Raw genomic sequence first — 18013 nt, 5'->3', positions numbered from 1 at the left:
CGCCTTACCTCATTGGTGTTGCAGATGTCACCTAGCGTTGATCCACAGGCCTTGCCTGGTGTGGCATTCCACGGGATAATTCCTGTTGTCATAAAATTAAAAAGCACCTTTACACCTGCAACCAATAGTAGCCTTGTCTCATGCAAATCATGATCAAACCTAAGAAACACAACACCGAGCTGCAGTACTAGTAAGCTGATAACAATTCAGTGTTTCAGAGACATGCTCAACTTTAAACATGAGGATTTCCTCACCATCATAAGAACTGCAAAGACAGCAGTCATTAGGCTCAACTTGTGCACTTAACGTTATAATGGAAACGTATTATAACCCTGGGGGTAACCTATATATAAATTATATAGCTATCATGTGCCATTTGAGAGTATGTATAAGTAGGCTATACTATTTTATGCATTTATTTGTCTCTTAGTCTGAACTTTGTAGACTAAAACAAAAATAATAAAGGTATCATTTGGCTTATTTTTTTTTATCAGAACTGTCCACTTAACCTTTTCTTGTAAATAACTGCATAAATGAACCTTTTAGGACCTCTTTAATGATAATGAGGCCCCACACAGACCTGATTTGCTTTTAAGGAGTAACAGTGGTGTGTATAATACGGTATTGGTCTGTATACTAAAAGGAAGCTATTCACTGAGTGTATCTCAATGAAGAAAAACAGTGCTGTTCTCTCACCATACTGACGGGCATCCACGCAGATGGAATCAATGTTTGTGAAGTTTGCCATTGGAGACTTCATGGCAGCACAGGTAGACCACATGTTGTAGAAGAGGAAGACGGGCACAGCAGAGAAGCCAAACACACCGAGCCACGCCACACCCAGGATGTATGTGAGGAACACAAACTAAAGACACAGGAATGTCACAGTGTCATTAAACCTTTTTTAAAGTGCGCTCTATTTAAAAAAAAAAAAAAAAAAAAAGTGTGGTGGTATTTACATACCATTCCACTGATGCATCGTCCACAGATGGTGGTCTTGAACTCGCTGTGCAGTTCCTTGACTGCGCTAGTTGTATAGAAACCCTCAGCAAGCAGAATGATCCCATAGAGGAAGAAAAATGAAGCAATGCCGTAGATGATATACTGCATCAGCTGTATTCTGTTAAAATAAATATTACATATGAGTTTATTTGTGTCAGTAAAGCTGGGATAAGTTTCAAAACGTTGGCCAAAACCGGCCTTTAAAAAAAAAAGAAAAGAAAAAAAAGCTAAAAAAAATAGCTCCATACAATGCATATGCATGCATTCTATACAGAGAAGGTTCATCTTTATTGTTGTGACAGACAGTTTCTCAGTGTAGACAGACAATAAGCCCAAATGTGGAGACAACAGGTGATGCGTGTCTCTGCAAATCATCTACCAAGAGACAGACTGAGGACGGCTTAAATTAAACGGTGCACTCTAAATCCACCCAAACACAAAACATATGTGCAGTCCTGTTTTATGTTATTCGTCTTTTATTGTAAGGACTAATGGACTGCATTGTAAAAAAGGGTCCATATTAGGACTGCTCTCAAGGATAAGGTAAATGTGGGAGACAACGTCATCTAAAAATAGCCTACATAAAGTCAACCTCATTAAAAGAGCTATCCGTCTTATGGTTTGGACTTGTGTTTACTGCAATGCTTATGCAGAGACACTTTTACCAGTGAGCATGACGTACAATACATCTGATATTAAAGGGGAAATAATATTAAAAGAGAAAAAAAAATCAGACTAACTGCCAAGTAAGTAATCCATTTGTCAGACTCTGGCAAACATTTGATGGAGCTATTTAGAGCACACAGAGTATGAGGCCACTTACATGTCAGTGAGCATGGCATTATCGCTGGTGACCTTGGAGAAGTGGTTTTCCAGGATGGTCACAGTGCCAGTGAGGGCCACATGGCCACATCCACAGAATAGGGCGACACCAGAGAAGCAGAGGATTGTAGCCACCAGAGATGCATAGGGCACGCCGCCTAAACATTTGATGCAGCACTCAAAGCAACCTGTGCAAAAAAAAAAAAGAAAAAGCGAGTGTTATTCAGCATCATGTTTTATTCCAAATCATTTCACTTTGAAAGGCAATGAAATGAATTAATATCAGCATCAGACCCCACTTCCATGAAAGGGAGCGTGTTTCGCTTGTGGAATACGAATCAAAGAAAAATTAATTATGAGATGATTCGTTACATTAATCATCCATTCATCCATGGGCACATTACCCAAGAGGCAGCACATACTCTGAACTTATTACTGGTCTGCCACAATCATTTTGTAATCAATTACAATTTAAATTTTCTAAATAACGATGTTTCATCATCATTGCTACAAAAGGAAATGTGCAGGCAGTCCCAGCACATCTGTTCAAAACAACTTTCAAAACATTTTCTTGTGGTTAATGCACTTCCTTCAAAAACAACTGCAATGCAAAGCACATGAGGAAAAGGAACCGTTTGCTCGGTGCCACTGAGGGTTTTTTTTTTTTTTTTTTTTTTTTTTTTTTTAAATCTGCACTGCTGTAACGTTTCAGTTGACAATTCATCACTTCACTCACAGGCCACTATTGGCTATCCAGCAGGTCAGGGCGATGCATGTGTATCAAGCTTTAAAGGAAATCAATGGCAGCTAAACATGAGGGAAATGAAGTGACCTAGATGAGTCTGTTTGATCCTATGTGCACTTGTGCCTTGTGAAACCGAGCCCAGTCATCACAACACACTGTCTGTGGAAAAACGCAAACAAGCCGCAGCCTTTTTACAATCAGATCCACATGTGTATGACAGGATGTTGTACAGCCTCAGGACATCCAGGTCACTGTCTGTTCATGTTTTGAATCCCACACCTGGGCCTATGCCTGATTTCCCATCTTTATTAAATACATTTAACGCTGTTAGAAAGAATGTTTTTACAGTACCAATCACTCATTGGGCATCAAGCAGCAGCAACTAACCACAGATTAGTGACTTGTTGATGAAACCAGTAAAATATTTAGCAGCTAACCAGTCAAATTTTTCTGGACATCAAACCAGATGTAGAAGGAATTTTAGATTTATATGTCAGGTAACCACAGACACATGTCTATGTTGCTATGTGTCCAGTGTTAATAACAATAAGCAAACTGCACCGTCACAAAGTCCCCAAAACAACAATTCTGTATAAACTGTATTAACACTGTCTACATTTAGATGATTAATTATCTTCACAACAATGTCCATTAAATAATACCAATATATCAGTTGACCAGTAGTATTGGACTGGCAGATAATTAACTTCCAAAAAATACATCAGTCTTAGACCATATGTTGCCTAGAATGTATCAGTATCAATATATGCAACGCATGCTTCGGGGAAACTGGGTATAGTGTCACCATATTGTTTGTGGTACATGGTTGCCCTGATTTCTTTAAGCACTGTTTGCAGATCTATTTTTTTTTTTCAATATTAACATTTCAATCAAATTCATCAATTATACTGGCTAATCAGAAGGCAAAAACAAAAACAAATATGCCCTCTGCCCTACAATCATCAGATTTCAGTATTTGCATAGGGAGATAGATATGAACAGGATAATGGCATGATGGTAAAATGTATATTGTGCCCAGGCAGACAAATCTATCCACTGCTGCTAACACAACACCAGCTCTACAACAATCTACAAAAAACAAGCTAGCATAAAGCTATAACCTCACACCCAGAATGATGTTAAAGCTTAGCACATGGCAACCCCAGCCAAAAAACACAGTCTACTCATACTCATTTCTGCAGTAGAATTGCAATGGTCACATTTTTCTGTGAAGTGTTCTTTGGGCTGGTTTTCACCAGTTTGGCTTTCGTATTTAAGCTAATACTTACACACGATAAGAAAGCTCTTATATGTGCATTCATTAGAATAGGGATTTATGCCAGTCTGTGAGTATCTGTTAACTGTAAACATCTAACAACAGAAGGGCAGCAGTAGATGAGGTGGCAGAATAGGTCATCTGCCAGCAATCCCTGGCTTCTCCAGTCCATATGTCAAGATTCTGAACCTCGAGTTTCCCCGATACATCCATTGGCATGTGTGAGAATATCAGAGGGAAAAGTAAGAAACGCTTTGAGTGCTCAACTTGAGTAAATAGGTGTTATATAGGAACCAGTCCATTTCCTTTTTTATCTTTTTCTTGAGGTAAGAGACAAAATGTCTATTGGGACACTGAAAGTTGATTTGTGTCCATGTGCTTTGCTTTCCTTGACAAAAGAAATTTACAGATATATGGCTGCTAGGTCAATACTTTTGCAGTCAGACTGTTTGTGTAGTACAGGGCAATTAAAAACATTTCTATCCCACAGTGAATGAATAGGAGTTGCCATGGCAGCATGTTAACCACAACTCAATGAGCATACCCCACAGCAGAGTCGCTAGCTTCCACCATAGCCCACATTTCTGTAATGAAAATGTCAGGCAGGGAGAGTGGTTTGCTGGGAGTCAGATCACAAAGCTCGACAGGATATTGAACCCAGCTGCAAAGTAAATACAGTCCACTTAAATAAAGAAGGAGAGGGTACTATTAGGTAGCTCTGACACACTGGGAAATGTTGGCTAAAAATCAACTTCCCGAGCCCCCATCAAGGCTACGTAAGTCTCTATTCACAACTATACACCACCCTATTCTTTTGTAATGTTTACAGTTCTGTGGCATGCAGGTGTTTCCAAGTGCAAAACCAACTAAATACTAGAAACAAATTGACAAAAGTAGTAATAAACACCATATTGTGAACCTTTTTCTCCCCATATTAGATCAAGATCTGGCAACATGCCACCAGATGCCATGGTACAATAGTTTTATTAATTTCCTTACTAGATCTGAAAATAAGAAGAAAGTCCAAACACATAAGAAAGTCTGAAATTATAAAATGCAAAAAATCATATAGGCATATCATGGCAATCTACAGTCAGATTAATATATGCAAAAGGTTAATATTAACCTGACATGGCCAAGGCAGGAATCTGCTTATCCAACTAAGTGCAATTAAAGAGAGAAAATCTAATCGTTATACAGTCTGTTTAATCACTGTCCTTAAGCAGCTATCCAACAGAACTGACAATGTTGATATGTCAAAGCTATCACTTAGGTTATGCTTAATAACACAATGAATCATGGGTGGTATTTACACAGCTAAACTACTTAGGTTGTCATTTATGTTCTGTCTGACTGTTATAGTGCTCTATTTCTCTATTCACAAAGGCTTCTGTCAAAGCTTTACTTATTAGACAGAATTCTGAGATAGTCATTCCTGGTCAAACTGTATGACAGCCTGTTAGCATTGTTGACACAGTAGCACAGCATCAGTTCAATAATGTATATACACTCACTGGCCACTTTGTTAGGTATACCAATGCACATTGATGCAAACATCTAATCAGTCAATCACAAGGCAGCACCATGTGGCCATGGTCTAGATGACCTGCGGAACTTCAAACTGAGCATCAGAATAGGGGAAAAAAGGTGATTTAAACGGCTTTGAATGTCACGTGGTTAGTGACTGGTCTGAGTATTTCCCAAACTGCTGGGTTTTCCCAAAACCATCTCTAGTGTTTACAGAGAATTGTTTGGGAAAAAAAATCCCATGAGCAGCAGTTCTCTTGGCAAAAGTGTCCTTTTGATGTCAGAGGTCAGAGGGGAGTGGTCAGACTGCTTTGAGCTGATAAGGTAACAGTAACTTAAATAAACACTCTTTAAAACCAAGATATGCAAAAGAGCATCTCTAAGTGCACAACAGGAAAGCATGGCTCTATCCTGCCTTTTGTCAAAGGTTCAGGCTGGTTTTAGTGGTGAAATATTGTTGGTGATATTTCTTTTATCTGAAAAATGCAAGCCAATGGCATGCAAGCTAGCATCCCTGTTCGTCATCACTGGAGATTTATGTAATCACTTGTTATTATAAACCTAATTCATCCTGCAGCGTGGGGAAAAAATGTGCTAAGGAAATGTGAATTCATATTGTTTTATTTTGAGATAACTATGTGGAACTGCTGTGGAAAATAAAATATCTCGGTTAAAGGCTCGAAACTGAGTCTGCTTAAAGGCCATTTATGCTAAATATATAGTAAAATGCATTTTGAAACATAACCACTTAATCTATTAAGAAGGCATTTCATGGTGATTAATGTTAACAGCATTTCTAAAATATCTCTAAGGAAACGATGATACTGGAAAATCAATTATGAGCTTTCTCAAGAAGTGACATCCATTAAGTCGGGCAAAGTAAACAAGAGTCTCACTATTTTTAGATGTTAAGCAAGTACTTGTTTTCCTTTTGTTTACTGTCACTAGTTAGTAACCAAGATTATGATGGAGATGCGTGTTGTGGTGTTCAGAGGTTTTGGTCAACTGTACAAACAAAAGTTTGTGGATTTATTGTTAGGTTTACACGCTGGCATATTTCTTGGCTGGGAGCAAGAAGTAGTACTTCTTCATAGCAACAACTCCTGTTTAATGTTATTGGACAGTTTAGAGGATCATTGCATCTAACTCCATGAAAGAAGTCCAAAGGCCAACAAACGAATCGCACAAAACTTTACAGAGTTCTGTAATCTGTGTATCTTATTGTAAAATAGATTGTTATCTGAGAGTACAGTGCGGAATTACATTGAATACAGGATGTTACAGGATGTTGCAAATCCCTGTGTTAGCTAAAGTCCTCCTCCTCCACGGGGGGATAACAGTAGGAGCTGGTGACTCTCTAAACAACAAGCTTGTAATGAAGGGATCCCACTGGCTCTGGGTGGAGGACTTTAAATGAAAATCACATTGGACCCTTTTCCTCTGATGACTTTCACATGCTCCCACTCCCTGACTAATACTCCTAGTTTGGCATCCAACCACTTCCTCTCACTCTATTGTCCATCTCTTTGCGACAGCAGTAGTAGTCTGGCCTTACAACAGAAGCTATATTTGACACATTTGCATCACGAGGATACAGGGAGAAAAAGATGTTTGTGTGATTTTTCTTTTAAAGTGTCTGTGTGGGTGACATTGTGTGAGAGAAACAGAAAAAAAACATGAAAAGAAAGAAAAAAGAAAGCGAGAGTCCAAGAACCCTGGATACAAAGAGCCAGTGTGTGCAGCCCCAGACTGTCCATCACACTGGACTCTCAGGGGCCATTCAGAATAGCACTGAACCGCGGCCTTGCTCTTCCGGCCCACAGGCTGCAGGCCCAGGACAAGCTCACCACTGAGCTCCATCCTGTGTGCCCCTCCAGCACTGTACACAGCTTAGCCACAATGGGCCACAGCAGCCTCTTCACACTCCAGGAGGATCCTGTTTGTCAAAGCATCTCAGATTGTCAGCGTGTGAATGAGATAGCTTATTAAGACCAACATGAGTTGCAAAGCAAGCTGGAATCTGAAGTTATAACACACCGAGACAAAGACAGACAGAGACATACGGCTAATGAGAGTAAAGTTTGGAACTGCTTCTGGGTCCAAGACCTCCAGGGGTCCAAAAGCACCACAATTTACTAGGTGTCAGTTTTGTTATTTTGTCTTTTTGCTTGGTCGTTTTTTACTTTCATTCCTTTGTTTGATAGCCATCAGTAGCTCAAGACAGTAAATGAGAAGAGAAAGAAAACTTGGGTGTTTCACTGGACTGGCAGATTCACAGATTACCCTTCAGGTTGATTCTTTATTTTTTTTTTTTATATTTTTTGTTATTTTGTATGTTTGTTTTTGTTTTTCTGGAGTTGGATAACAAATAATTTGATCACTTGTAAATTTTGTTAAGGGATTATAAAGGGCAAAATCTAGTTTCATCAAATTACCACATACCAGTAGGCATACAGGGAGTAATATCATTACCAGTCATTTCTTGATTTATCTGTCCAATGACGTTACCACACACTGCCCACTGAGATCTGAGTCATGACTAACCCCTTCAGCTGACCCTGCTGCATCACTGCCACCCTCAATCCCTCAGCCACAGTCATCAAGCCAACATAACCATAATCAAAATCTTTAGCTGGGATGCTTGGTAAATGTGGAAAATTGTCTATTTTCTGCTTTAGCTGAACAGAGAAATGTGTGCCACATGTGAGCGGTGTTTTGGAAGACTTTTCTTTTTATTTGGTACATACCAGACACAAACACAGTTGCACCTATCCAAACAAAGAATAACACACAGCACAAGCATAAACAAGCACTGCATAATCATATGCACATAGAAAAGTATGCATATGATATACAAGAAAAACCCCCACACAGATATAAACATACTTGGATACACACAATTTATAGTGAACAGTTTGCAAACCCTCAATTTCTTCCCAGTTCCCGGAACAACAAGCTGGCTTCCAGCTCCATTAAAAACACCATCCAGTTTCAATTAAAAAAAAAAGAAAAAAAAATCTCGGCTCATTGCTAACAGATGTGTTTGTTTACAGCTAATGCTAAGTATTGTTGTTTGTTGCTCCATTGGGGCAAACTGCCAAAACACCACTTATGAAAAAGAGTCTTATTTTTCCACACTCTCTGCTGAGTGGAGTGATAGTTAAAATTGCTCTAATGGCTATAATGGTAATTCTCAAGAGATGAGGGAGCATGGAAATTCGTTAGAGGTGGTCTCACTGTGCTTATCTCAGAAGAGGAACCTAAAGACTGATTGCAATTCCCCTGACTGCACATGCTAGGGGAGACTTACAAACATATAGGATGTGTTCATTAACGCTAACAGGCAGTGCTGACTGTAAAGGCTCATCATTTTTTATGTACATGTGGGGATAAGGGAAATAAAGAATTCTGGGAAGCTCTGTCATCTTATTATAATGTCATTTGTAGTGTCATCAGTTTGAGTTTCTTTTTCTTCATTCTTTAACTGGGTTAAAATAGCTAAGCTATGCATCAACAAAAACTACTTTAAAAAATGCAAAGGCTAGTTCTTGTTTCTAAAAAAAAACATGATAATTTAAATCTGCTTGTAAAGTTACTGACCTCATCACATTGTCAGCAACCTGAGACATATGACTGTATTTTTTTTTTTTTAATTGCTTGTCTTGTTTCACAAAGCGCGACAGAAAATTCAAGGATTCCTGTTGATTCCTACAAGAAGGTGATGAGCAAGTTAATGACCCGCTCTCTCTCCCCCTTTAGTGTACAAACTACTCAAGGCTATTGATGTAACACTGCTAATGTCAGGTTCATTTATCTTTGTCCTCGCCGCTCATCCGCCTCATTAATCATCAGTCCTCCCCGAAAACACAACTCAAACGCACCCTGTGACGCTAGCATGATGATGACCTGCGGCAACACAACGTCCCTCCTGCTGCAGGAGTGGAGTCTGCTGAAAACAGCCCACAGATTTAAACTAATTAGATCACACAACATGCACAGGCAATTTTGCAAATGAACTGAAAACTTTGGTTCAAACAAAACAGTGAAGCATGGATGTTGGTCTAGCATCGATGTTGGTCTAAAATTTAAAAATCCCCCAAAGAGCAAAAGCTGAAACGAAACCAAGCATGCTGGAGAAGGTTAAAGCCCCAGCAAACACAGCAATGAAAAGAACTGAACTGGCTCTTTGTAAGTGCTCATTGGTACCTCTTTTGTCCTGCCTCTGGTCTTGGTTTTCGTCTGATTGAGTTTCCATGGTTGTTTTTCTTCTACCCAGCAAAAATGTTTTTTTTTCTTCTTCTCCCCCTGACACTCTTGTTTCTCCTTCTCTTTCCTTCCTGCATGGCTCTGCCTTCTGTATCTCCGTCTCTCACTTGCCTTGCTGCTATGTTCCATCGTTTAATTGTGTCCTGCCTTGTGAAGGCAACTCTCCACAGTAAATCACAGCTTTTGTTTGAGATCTTGTCAGGTAAGCACTTTCTTGAGCCTACTACATGCCTTCCTTGACCAAAACTTTTATATATTCTCTTTGAATAAATCAACAGTTTCTCAACCGACAGTTAAATTAAAGTTTCCTCCTAATGACACAGAAATCTTTGCCCATGCCATGAACACACTCCTCATTCTCCTCCTCTTGGGCATCCCTGTCTCAGAAAGAAAATAAAAAATGGGAGGAAATCTATCTGATGACAACAAGAAAGTGGAAGTCACTACTTTAGCTGTGGGTGAAAACTATAGCTTAGGCTGAAAGCATATATGCACACTGTCATCTTTGTCAATCTCCCATGTGACCAGAGTCCAAGAGAGGGCGAGAGTGCATGCTGTGTGGTTGTGTTGTGGTCAAGGGTAAACCCTTCATCTTCTGATTTGCACCATATGCCCTCTGCTCCTGCAGCATACATTAGCAACCTCTGACCGGTCTCTTCCCTCCATCTGGTGGTTTCTAAATCATAAAGAGGACACATGAAAGGAAGGCACGTCTACATTTCCTACACGGGGACGCAGAGCATCCTCTGGGCTGATAGAGACAACAGAGGAAACAGCATGTGAAAATTGAAGAAACAGAAAATCACAAAGAAAAAAAAGACCTGTAAAAACTTAAAGAGGGAGAAATTAAAGCCAAGACGACGACACCATGAGAAACAACTCATGAAAATAACAGGGCCAGGCCAAAATGAATGATGAGAGATGACCAGAGGAGGAGACAGGGAGGAAGATATTGGCTGTGTTTGTTTGGCAACAGCAGGCCGAGAAGCCCCAGGGGCATGCTAATGAGAGAAAGGCCTTTCAGCTGAGGAAGGGGGGGCTGGTGGAGTAGAGTTGGAGTGGGGTCTTCTCACGGATACCAGACCTCAGAGATGAGGGGGAACAACAGGGGAGGGGAGCCTCGGGGGTCAGGGAAGTGAACTTAGCAGGGATCCCACAACAACAAATGCTGCACTAATCTTCAAGCGTTTTTTACCATCAGCCCCATTAAAGCAAGAAGAACCAACATGTTCCTTATGTTTGAAGTGTTTGATCTCTGCATATGTGCGTTAACAGCTGATTCAGTGGATTCCACACTTGTGATTCACATTAGGTATAACAGGAGCTCAAGTAAAGCATCCAGTGAGCCTGATTATGTGCAGGACTAAATGTACTGGAGTGGTCGACACTGGATGCTTCATGTTACTGAGAAAAAATTAAAAAGTCAAGATCAATCCAGTGATCCATCTGCAAACCTTTAAGAGCGTTTGGACAACAACATGTTTATATCATTTGTGTGAAAGGAAATTTAAAACATGTGATCAGAACAGGTCAAAATGTGCTTTAGGACTTATTTTAATAAATTCTCGATTTTAGTACCAAAAACATGTGCCTTTCATTAAAAACTCTCACTGTGAATAAACTTTTGTTTTGGCATAACGATCATAGTTATCACAGCAAATGCATCCATTACTTGGGTGAAAAAGTGCTATCGGGCAAAAAAAAGAAGTAGTATAAATAGTATTTACACGTCTTTTGTAATGTTTGTTTGTTTTTTGTTTTTTTATCTAAAGCAGGACAAAAAAAATGAAGCAAAGTGCTAAAAACTCCAGCAGAAATGAACATATCTAAATTCCATCTTTTTGAAAACTGTACTCACTCATTTAAATTTAATTATGGCTTAAAGTTATGTACTATTGGGGACATGGCCTCTTCAATAGGAGGATACCAAAACAGACAGTACATGTGAAATCTAAGGAAGCATGCTAACCAAGCTTAGCTGATAACTCATCAAATTTGGTCACTTGTGGCTCCAAAGTCCGAAATGGAGCCTAGATGTTAAAATAGAGGCTTGAAATACAAAGATTTCACCAATGCTATGGTTACCTGTTTAGGCAATCTATAGCACTGGTAGCTTGTAGTGAACATTCAGTTCTGAATATTTAGTTCAGTTCATTCAGTTAAAAGTGGGCTGCGTTCACTATCGAGTCTCATTTCACTCCACGATATCTAACAGTAATCCCTTAGCTGATAAGTTGAAAGACAACATAGTGAAGGAAGAAGAGCCACAAGAGACCTAGGGAGCAGGTCAAACACTCAAAATCTGCATTTCAACCTAAGTGGCTAATGACGTTTCTTTGCCTCGTATACAGTAATGAGCAGACTGAGACGGTCAACTGTGGTATGAGTCTATCTGTAATACAGTGGTGTGCAAAGGTCTTGAGGACATTTTGCTTCCAAGGAGCCAGACTTTGTCGTAATTTTTAAAGTGGTCTTGAGCCATAGTTCTTCGGCCTTCTGAAGACTTTTCTTTAGACATTGTCTGCACTTTTTTCACTCATTTTCAGTGCACTCCTTGTACCTGAGCATTTTCAGAATGTTGACAGAGAACAGAATAAATGACAATTAACATCCAAAGAAGACATTTGAATGCCCTTAAAGAAGCTGGGAGATCTGGGCGATGACCAGTGTTAAGGTGCCATAAGGTCATTTAGTTTGTCCACCAGATACCGGTACTGGAATTATGACATTACAAAGTGAGTGAGATACTATTAGTATTACATTAAATACTGCAGTTATCATCAGAAACAATATAGTGTCAATTCTTTGAAAGTTGACTGGTGGTGCTTTTACAGCAATTAAATAAAAAAATGTCATGCAAAGTAGAACAGTATATGAGCTGAACCAAATGAATAAAGCCCAAAAGAAAGGCTGCACTCAGCTTTACCTAAAATACTAACAGGCTGTGGGAATAATCATGTGAAAGCCTGAGTGCTGCAAGCTCAGATTCAGTGTGGACACAGCACCACGCCCCTACTTGAGGACACAATCTGAATGATGATGAAGCTCATACAAATGTGGGAGGCTTCATTGTGGGTCAACCTTTCATGGTGTGAGACTCGGATCCTGAATGCTCACCAGTGTTCAGTCACCCATGAAGACCTGCACCCCTGCTTGGCTCACACTATGGAAGGAGTTCTCATGGAACCAGGTCTGTGCCCAGGCTCAAGCACTACTTACACCCATCAAAGGGCTGAGAAAGCAGGCTCACCACACGGGAACAGAGGAAGACAGTTTAAACCAAATGGACATGTGGCATCAACTATGTCAGAAATAACTAACTGTGAAGGTTAACATATGTTGTAAAGGTGAAGAAAAGCAAAACCAAATGGCAATCTGGTATTTTGTGGTGCTCATGGAAAAAACTTCAACAATCAACATCTTTAAGCTTGAGATTCTTGTGAACTTTGTTTTGGTCATTTGTTGTAGTCAGTGAGTTTCTCTTTTCTAGTGGCATTAGTGACCTAGTTTTAACCGCAGTCCCTCTTCGTATCTCGATCTGCTTTGTATGTGTGCCTTTATGTATGGCATGAATCCAGGTTATTGATTGGTACAGAAGCATGGCACAGCAAACCCATTATGCTGATCCATTCATTTGTTTACTGACCCATTTTCATCTGCTCTGGGAGTCTACAGAGAAACAAAAGCCATACAAATTCTCTGACATTTACTGAACAATCAAACATATGATTTATTTGAAAATCCAAAGTTTTGGCCCTAACTCAATCTAAAAGTACATCTGCTCCTGCCATATTATGATTAAATGAGACAATTCAATCTATATAATGCTCTGATTTGCTTTACTACTACTACTACTACTACAAAAAAAAAAAAAACTGTGGAAACTCAGTGGAAAAAATGATTTTAACCAAAACTCATTATAGAAAGACATTCTCTACAAAAAACAGGGAAACCACAGAGGTTTTACTTCCTATTGTTTTTTTTAAACAAATGAAAATCTATTTTCCCCCCTAATAAATTCAGTGTTTGAGCAGGTTCAAATTTGAAAGGTATCGAATTCTTTAATGGTGCAATTCTTAAATAAAATCTTGGTCTTGGATGTTTTCTATCATTCCAAATGTCTGTAGTAATTAGTAAGATCCAAAGACAACTTGTGTCTAGGGCTTTGTATCAATTAATCCTTTGATAATAATCCAAATCCTGGGGTTTTTAAATGTCAGAAATGGCACCAATCCAAAGGTTCCTTTAAACACAATGACTGAAAAACAAAGATACTCTGCAATCTCATTTAAACAGCGTTTAAGATGATATTCTTACCAGATGTTGTTGAAGTTGAGCCTTAATTTGTTGACCTTATGAACACAAGACTTCGTTTCTGTAACCAACCATTACCCAACCTCAAAAATAAGGTCTTAAAACAAATCCCTGCATTCATTGGTGGTGTAAAAATACCATCCCATGGACCAATGCATTGTTCCTCACGCAGGAATTCCACCACAAGAATACAGCTGTTCATATTTTGTGCAGTTCGGTAGCAAACACTCAACCATGCCATTCAATTTATACCACTGTCAGAGACATACTTAATATCTTGGTATAAATGCCATCGTATTATTTTTTTCTCTCTGTATTTATTGCAAGCAAACAATGTCCATTGGTGTTTGACTCAGCACTTCTCTAATTGCATGTTTGTGTTACTATCGTGTCAGGGCTGGATATGGAGCAGCACTCACTCAGAGAAGCCTGGCAGCCATGTTTTTCCTCTAAAAGTGACTACACAACCCTGACTCTCTGGCACCTCCGTAGCCTGTGTGGTTTTGGCCTAAGTGTTGGAGGTAGAGTAAAAGACACAGATTCTTTGTATTATCCAGGCTTTCTAGCGTACAGTACTTTGGCTACCATTATCTTGGCTTGCCCGCACAGACAATAATTTCCATACAGTATCAAATCCTTAAGGATTTTATAATTTCAGTCTGGAGTCAAAACAGTAAATCAGTGCCAGGAAACTTAAACCAATGATAAAATGATACAGAAACACATACACATCATATTTTAACGATATGTGCTGGCATTACTGTTTGTTCTTCTTTCAGCGTGCACTAAAACTTTTATAAATATCTGTGGTCTGGAAGAGGCTTTGCTATCTTTGTGTTCTGCCTCAATCAAGTTATGAACCCAGTCAACCAACAAGAGGTATGTCCAGTCTCCACTCCAACCTCCATTATCTAGTTTCCTAGACAGATATTCCAGGGAGTAATGAGAACACCAAGAATTCCGCAGAACATTTTTATCTGACAAAAAAGTTTTAAAAAGCTGTTGAGGTTTTCCATGTTTTCAAATGATACAATAACAACACCATTAAGCAATTTGCTTTGACACTAAAGTAACATTTTGTTTAGTGCATGCCTCTTATTCCCTGACTCCTCGGGAGGAGGTGAAACAAGCTGTTGTGATTTAAGAAATAAGCATTTTAATATTTAAATTGAACTCAATGTAATCTCAATGACATAAATTGATGTTAGCATTAGCGTTAGCATTAGTCGATTTTTAAAAATCTGATATTTCAATATATGGACCGATATGTAGTTATTTATTTGCTTATTTACACTCTGCCCAATCCTCCACCAATCAGCTGTCTGTGTTTGTGGCTCCAAACGTGTTGCAAACAAGGAAGTTGAAGAGTATTCTCTGGTGGACAAACTGTGCAACATGAACTGTCATGACATGGTTGAAGGGTGTTTTTCCCAGTCCGTCTTTACTTCTTTTTTTTTTTTTTAATGTAAATTTATTGGCTACTCTAAATGCCGGTATTAACAGATTAGCAAATAAATAAATCTGTCAGGCTCTAATTTGAAGTGCTTTATATACGCAAAAATCTGAACTATTCAGAAACTAAAAATTATAAGAGGAAATTACCATAGAAATCAAGACAAAATAAAACAAATAGAAAAAGTTAGCTGAGGACCAAGAGCAGTTGGTAGTAGTAGTTCAAGATACCCCAGTAAAAAATAAAATAATGATTCGAATCACAATATTTGATCTACTTTTCAAACTAATTTTGATTTCTGCCAAACCTTAAGTAAAAATGTCTATATGTGTAGTTGTTAGCTACTCCTAATCAAGTCTTCCAGGCAATCTTTTGCTGCCATTTGCTGAAAATATCAGTATGCTAGGGCAGAAAACCACAACCAAAATCACTGAGCTCATCACTTAGGCTTGAGCAGCAGCTTCTTTAAGATTCTCCTTATAGACTAAATGCAGTTATGGCTCCAAAGGTGTATACTACTAATCTTATCAAACCAAGCTAGTTGAAAGGTCCATTAAACTGCACTAAGATTAAAAATAAATCCCACAGGACTTCTCTTAGGGGTGTTAATCCTTTAAATACAATGAATATCACTGTAAGCATGTTTATATTTAGCCTAGAACAAAAACTACTAAGATGCTTTCTTTGTTACTTAAGTGACTAGACAGTAGTTAAGTTTAATTATAAGGAAATTAATATGGTAATGAAATTCTGGAACAATTCTGCTGATGACTGATGATATTTCTTCTGTTTGTTTATTTTGCATTTGCTATCATCTGCATGTGTCTTTGTACCAGGAAATAATGAAATCCCCGTTATAAAAAAAACCTGTTTCATCTCTGAACATTTAGTCAGTACACAAAACATGCAAGACATAAATATTAGCCAGACATTGGCAAATATCATTTTATTTGTAATATGTAATATAATATGATTACAAGTAGTATAATTGAATTATAGGAATTACATTAAAATAAATGAAATTATTTTTCCTGAAAATAAACAAGCAGCTACAGTTATTTTAGTTATTGACAATCAGATGCATGACTAAACTGACAAAGGCATATCTTTTGAGATTAATGGAAAATGTTGATGCACACAAAATTCAGAGTATTACTTCAAAGGATATTTGTCAGGAAAATCAAGCCCATCTTGTAAGGATGTCTAGAAGCAGCAATAGATTTTCCCTTTTGATGTTTCACGGTCCATATGTCCCTCTTAAAACTGGTGAGGACCTGACAACACAAACGTTCTCACACTCCAGCTGCTGTGATGCAAATAGCACCGTGGCTGGAGACTTTCGTATTCCTACTTGTTGCATAGAGCATACGCATATGAACACACGCACATGAGTGCGCACACATGGACACAATAGAGACATAAAGAAACACGAAGACAGCAGACGAGACTCTCCAGCTAATTCTGGGGTTGCCTCCTGTGCACAGTTCCTACCCTCCTCTGTGTCTCCCCCGGCGGCTGGGACCTCTTGCTTTGCATCACTCCCACCGATCCTATTGTCCTCCACCTCATGCTGCCAACCTCCAACCCCTGACCCAAGACTTAAGCCTTTTCAAACTCTCTTGCTTCGCCCCCTCCAACCCTTATTAGATGGAGCCTTCTTCTTTCAGCTCATTCAGACCCCTTCATGTCAGGATTCACTGTGAGCACTATGACAACAGAGAAGCCAGAACACATACTACTTAAATACCACTGTTACATGAGGCTCCTCCACAGTCTCAAAGTCCCACATCCTAGGCTGAATCCTGGAAGGATGTGAAAGTTGGTTGCAACCTGAATCTGATACTTCCAGCCCCGCAGGGATGTGTTCTTCCTTATGTGGACTAAGTGCTTAACAATATGCAGTAAGTACAGAGTATCACAGGAAAGGAAGGGAAGTTAATCTCTCCAGTAACTGTATACACTCCACTCTTGCTGACTTCTGTGAGCAAGGGTCAGTCCATTACTTTATTGCTTTAAGCACTAATAAGCAGTTTTCCACCAGCATCCTGCAACATCCTGTTGCAGGATGCTGGACATTACAATGCGTCTCAGCATATTATTTATGGCACCATTTGTGACGCTGTGTTGTATCCCATGATTATGTTTTGCACTATGCAAACCAATAATGCATAATGCTTTGGTAATTGGTCATTAAACATGTTGCGTTTTTCATTTCTATAACTTTGCATTATTTTAGAGATTAATAACTGTCTAAAGTGCTTTGCTTGTACTTTTTTGGCACCTTGTTTTTGGAGATATGAGAGCTCTCAGTGCAGAAGGAAACCAGATGAGTTACTCACATGTTATTGAACACATTCAAGTCAAATTACCAACAATAAAAGCAGAAATATTGGCTATGAAAATGCAAAGCATATAAATGTGATCCATGTGACTAGGGGGGTCTAGTTCCAAATATGAGGCACGTTAAGCATACATCAAGTATTTCATACACTTTTCACACATAAACACATGAGATCTCATAGGTTCAGTTGCTTAAAGTTTACTCTGTACATTAAATATGATTTTTTTCCAACATTATTTCCACTTTCTGCTGCTCTATGGTTTCACT

At 38.8% G+C, this 18013-nt stretch overlaps 1 protein-coding gene across 2 annotated transcripts in view; it reads right to left on the bottom strand.

Annotated features, from left to right (window-relative positions):
- Positions 1–18013, bottom strand: part of gpm6bb (glycoprotein M6Bb) — a 29162-nt gene that overhangs the window by 4446 nt on the left and 6703 nt on the right. For both annotated transcript variants that reach the window (XM_006788384.3, XM_006788385.3), the window contains exons 2-5: positions 1826–2012; positions 964–1120; positions 697–865; positions 9–82 (exon numbers count right to left, since the gene is read on the bottom strand). In XM_006788384.3, coding sequence (XP_006788447.1) covers positions 9–82; positions 697–865; positions 964–1120; positions 1826–2012 — 587 coding nt within the window. The remainder of the gene's footprint in view (positions 1–8; positions 83–696; positions 866–963; positions 1121–1825; positions 2013–18013) is intronic.

This window comes from Neolamprologus brichardi, chromosome 16 (assembly GCF_056152115.1).
Source record: "Neolamprologus brichardi isolate AB-2024 chromosome 16, ASM5615211v1, whole genome shotgun sequence".
NCBI classification, from domain to species: domain Eukaryota; kingdom Metazoa; phylum Chordata; class Actinopteri; order Cichliformes; family Cichlidae; genus Neolamprologus; species Neolamprologus brichardi.
The sequence above is the reverse complement of the archived record's forward strand: the minus strand, read 5'-3'. Positions and strand labels throughout refer to the sequence as shown.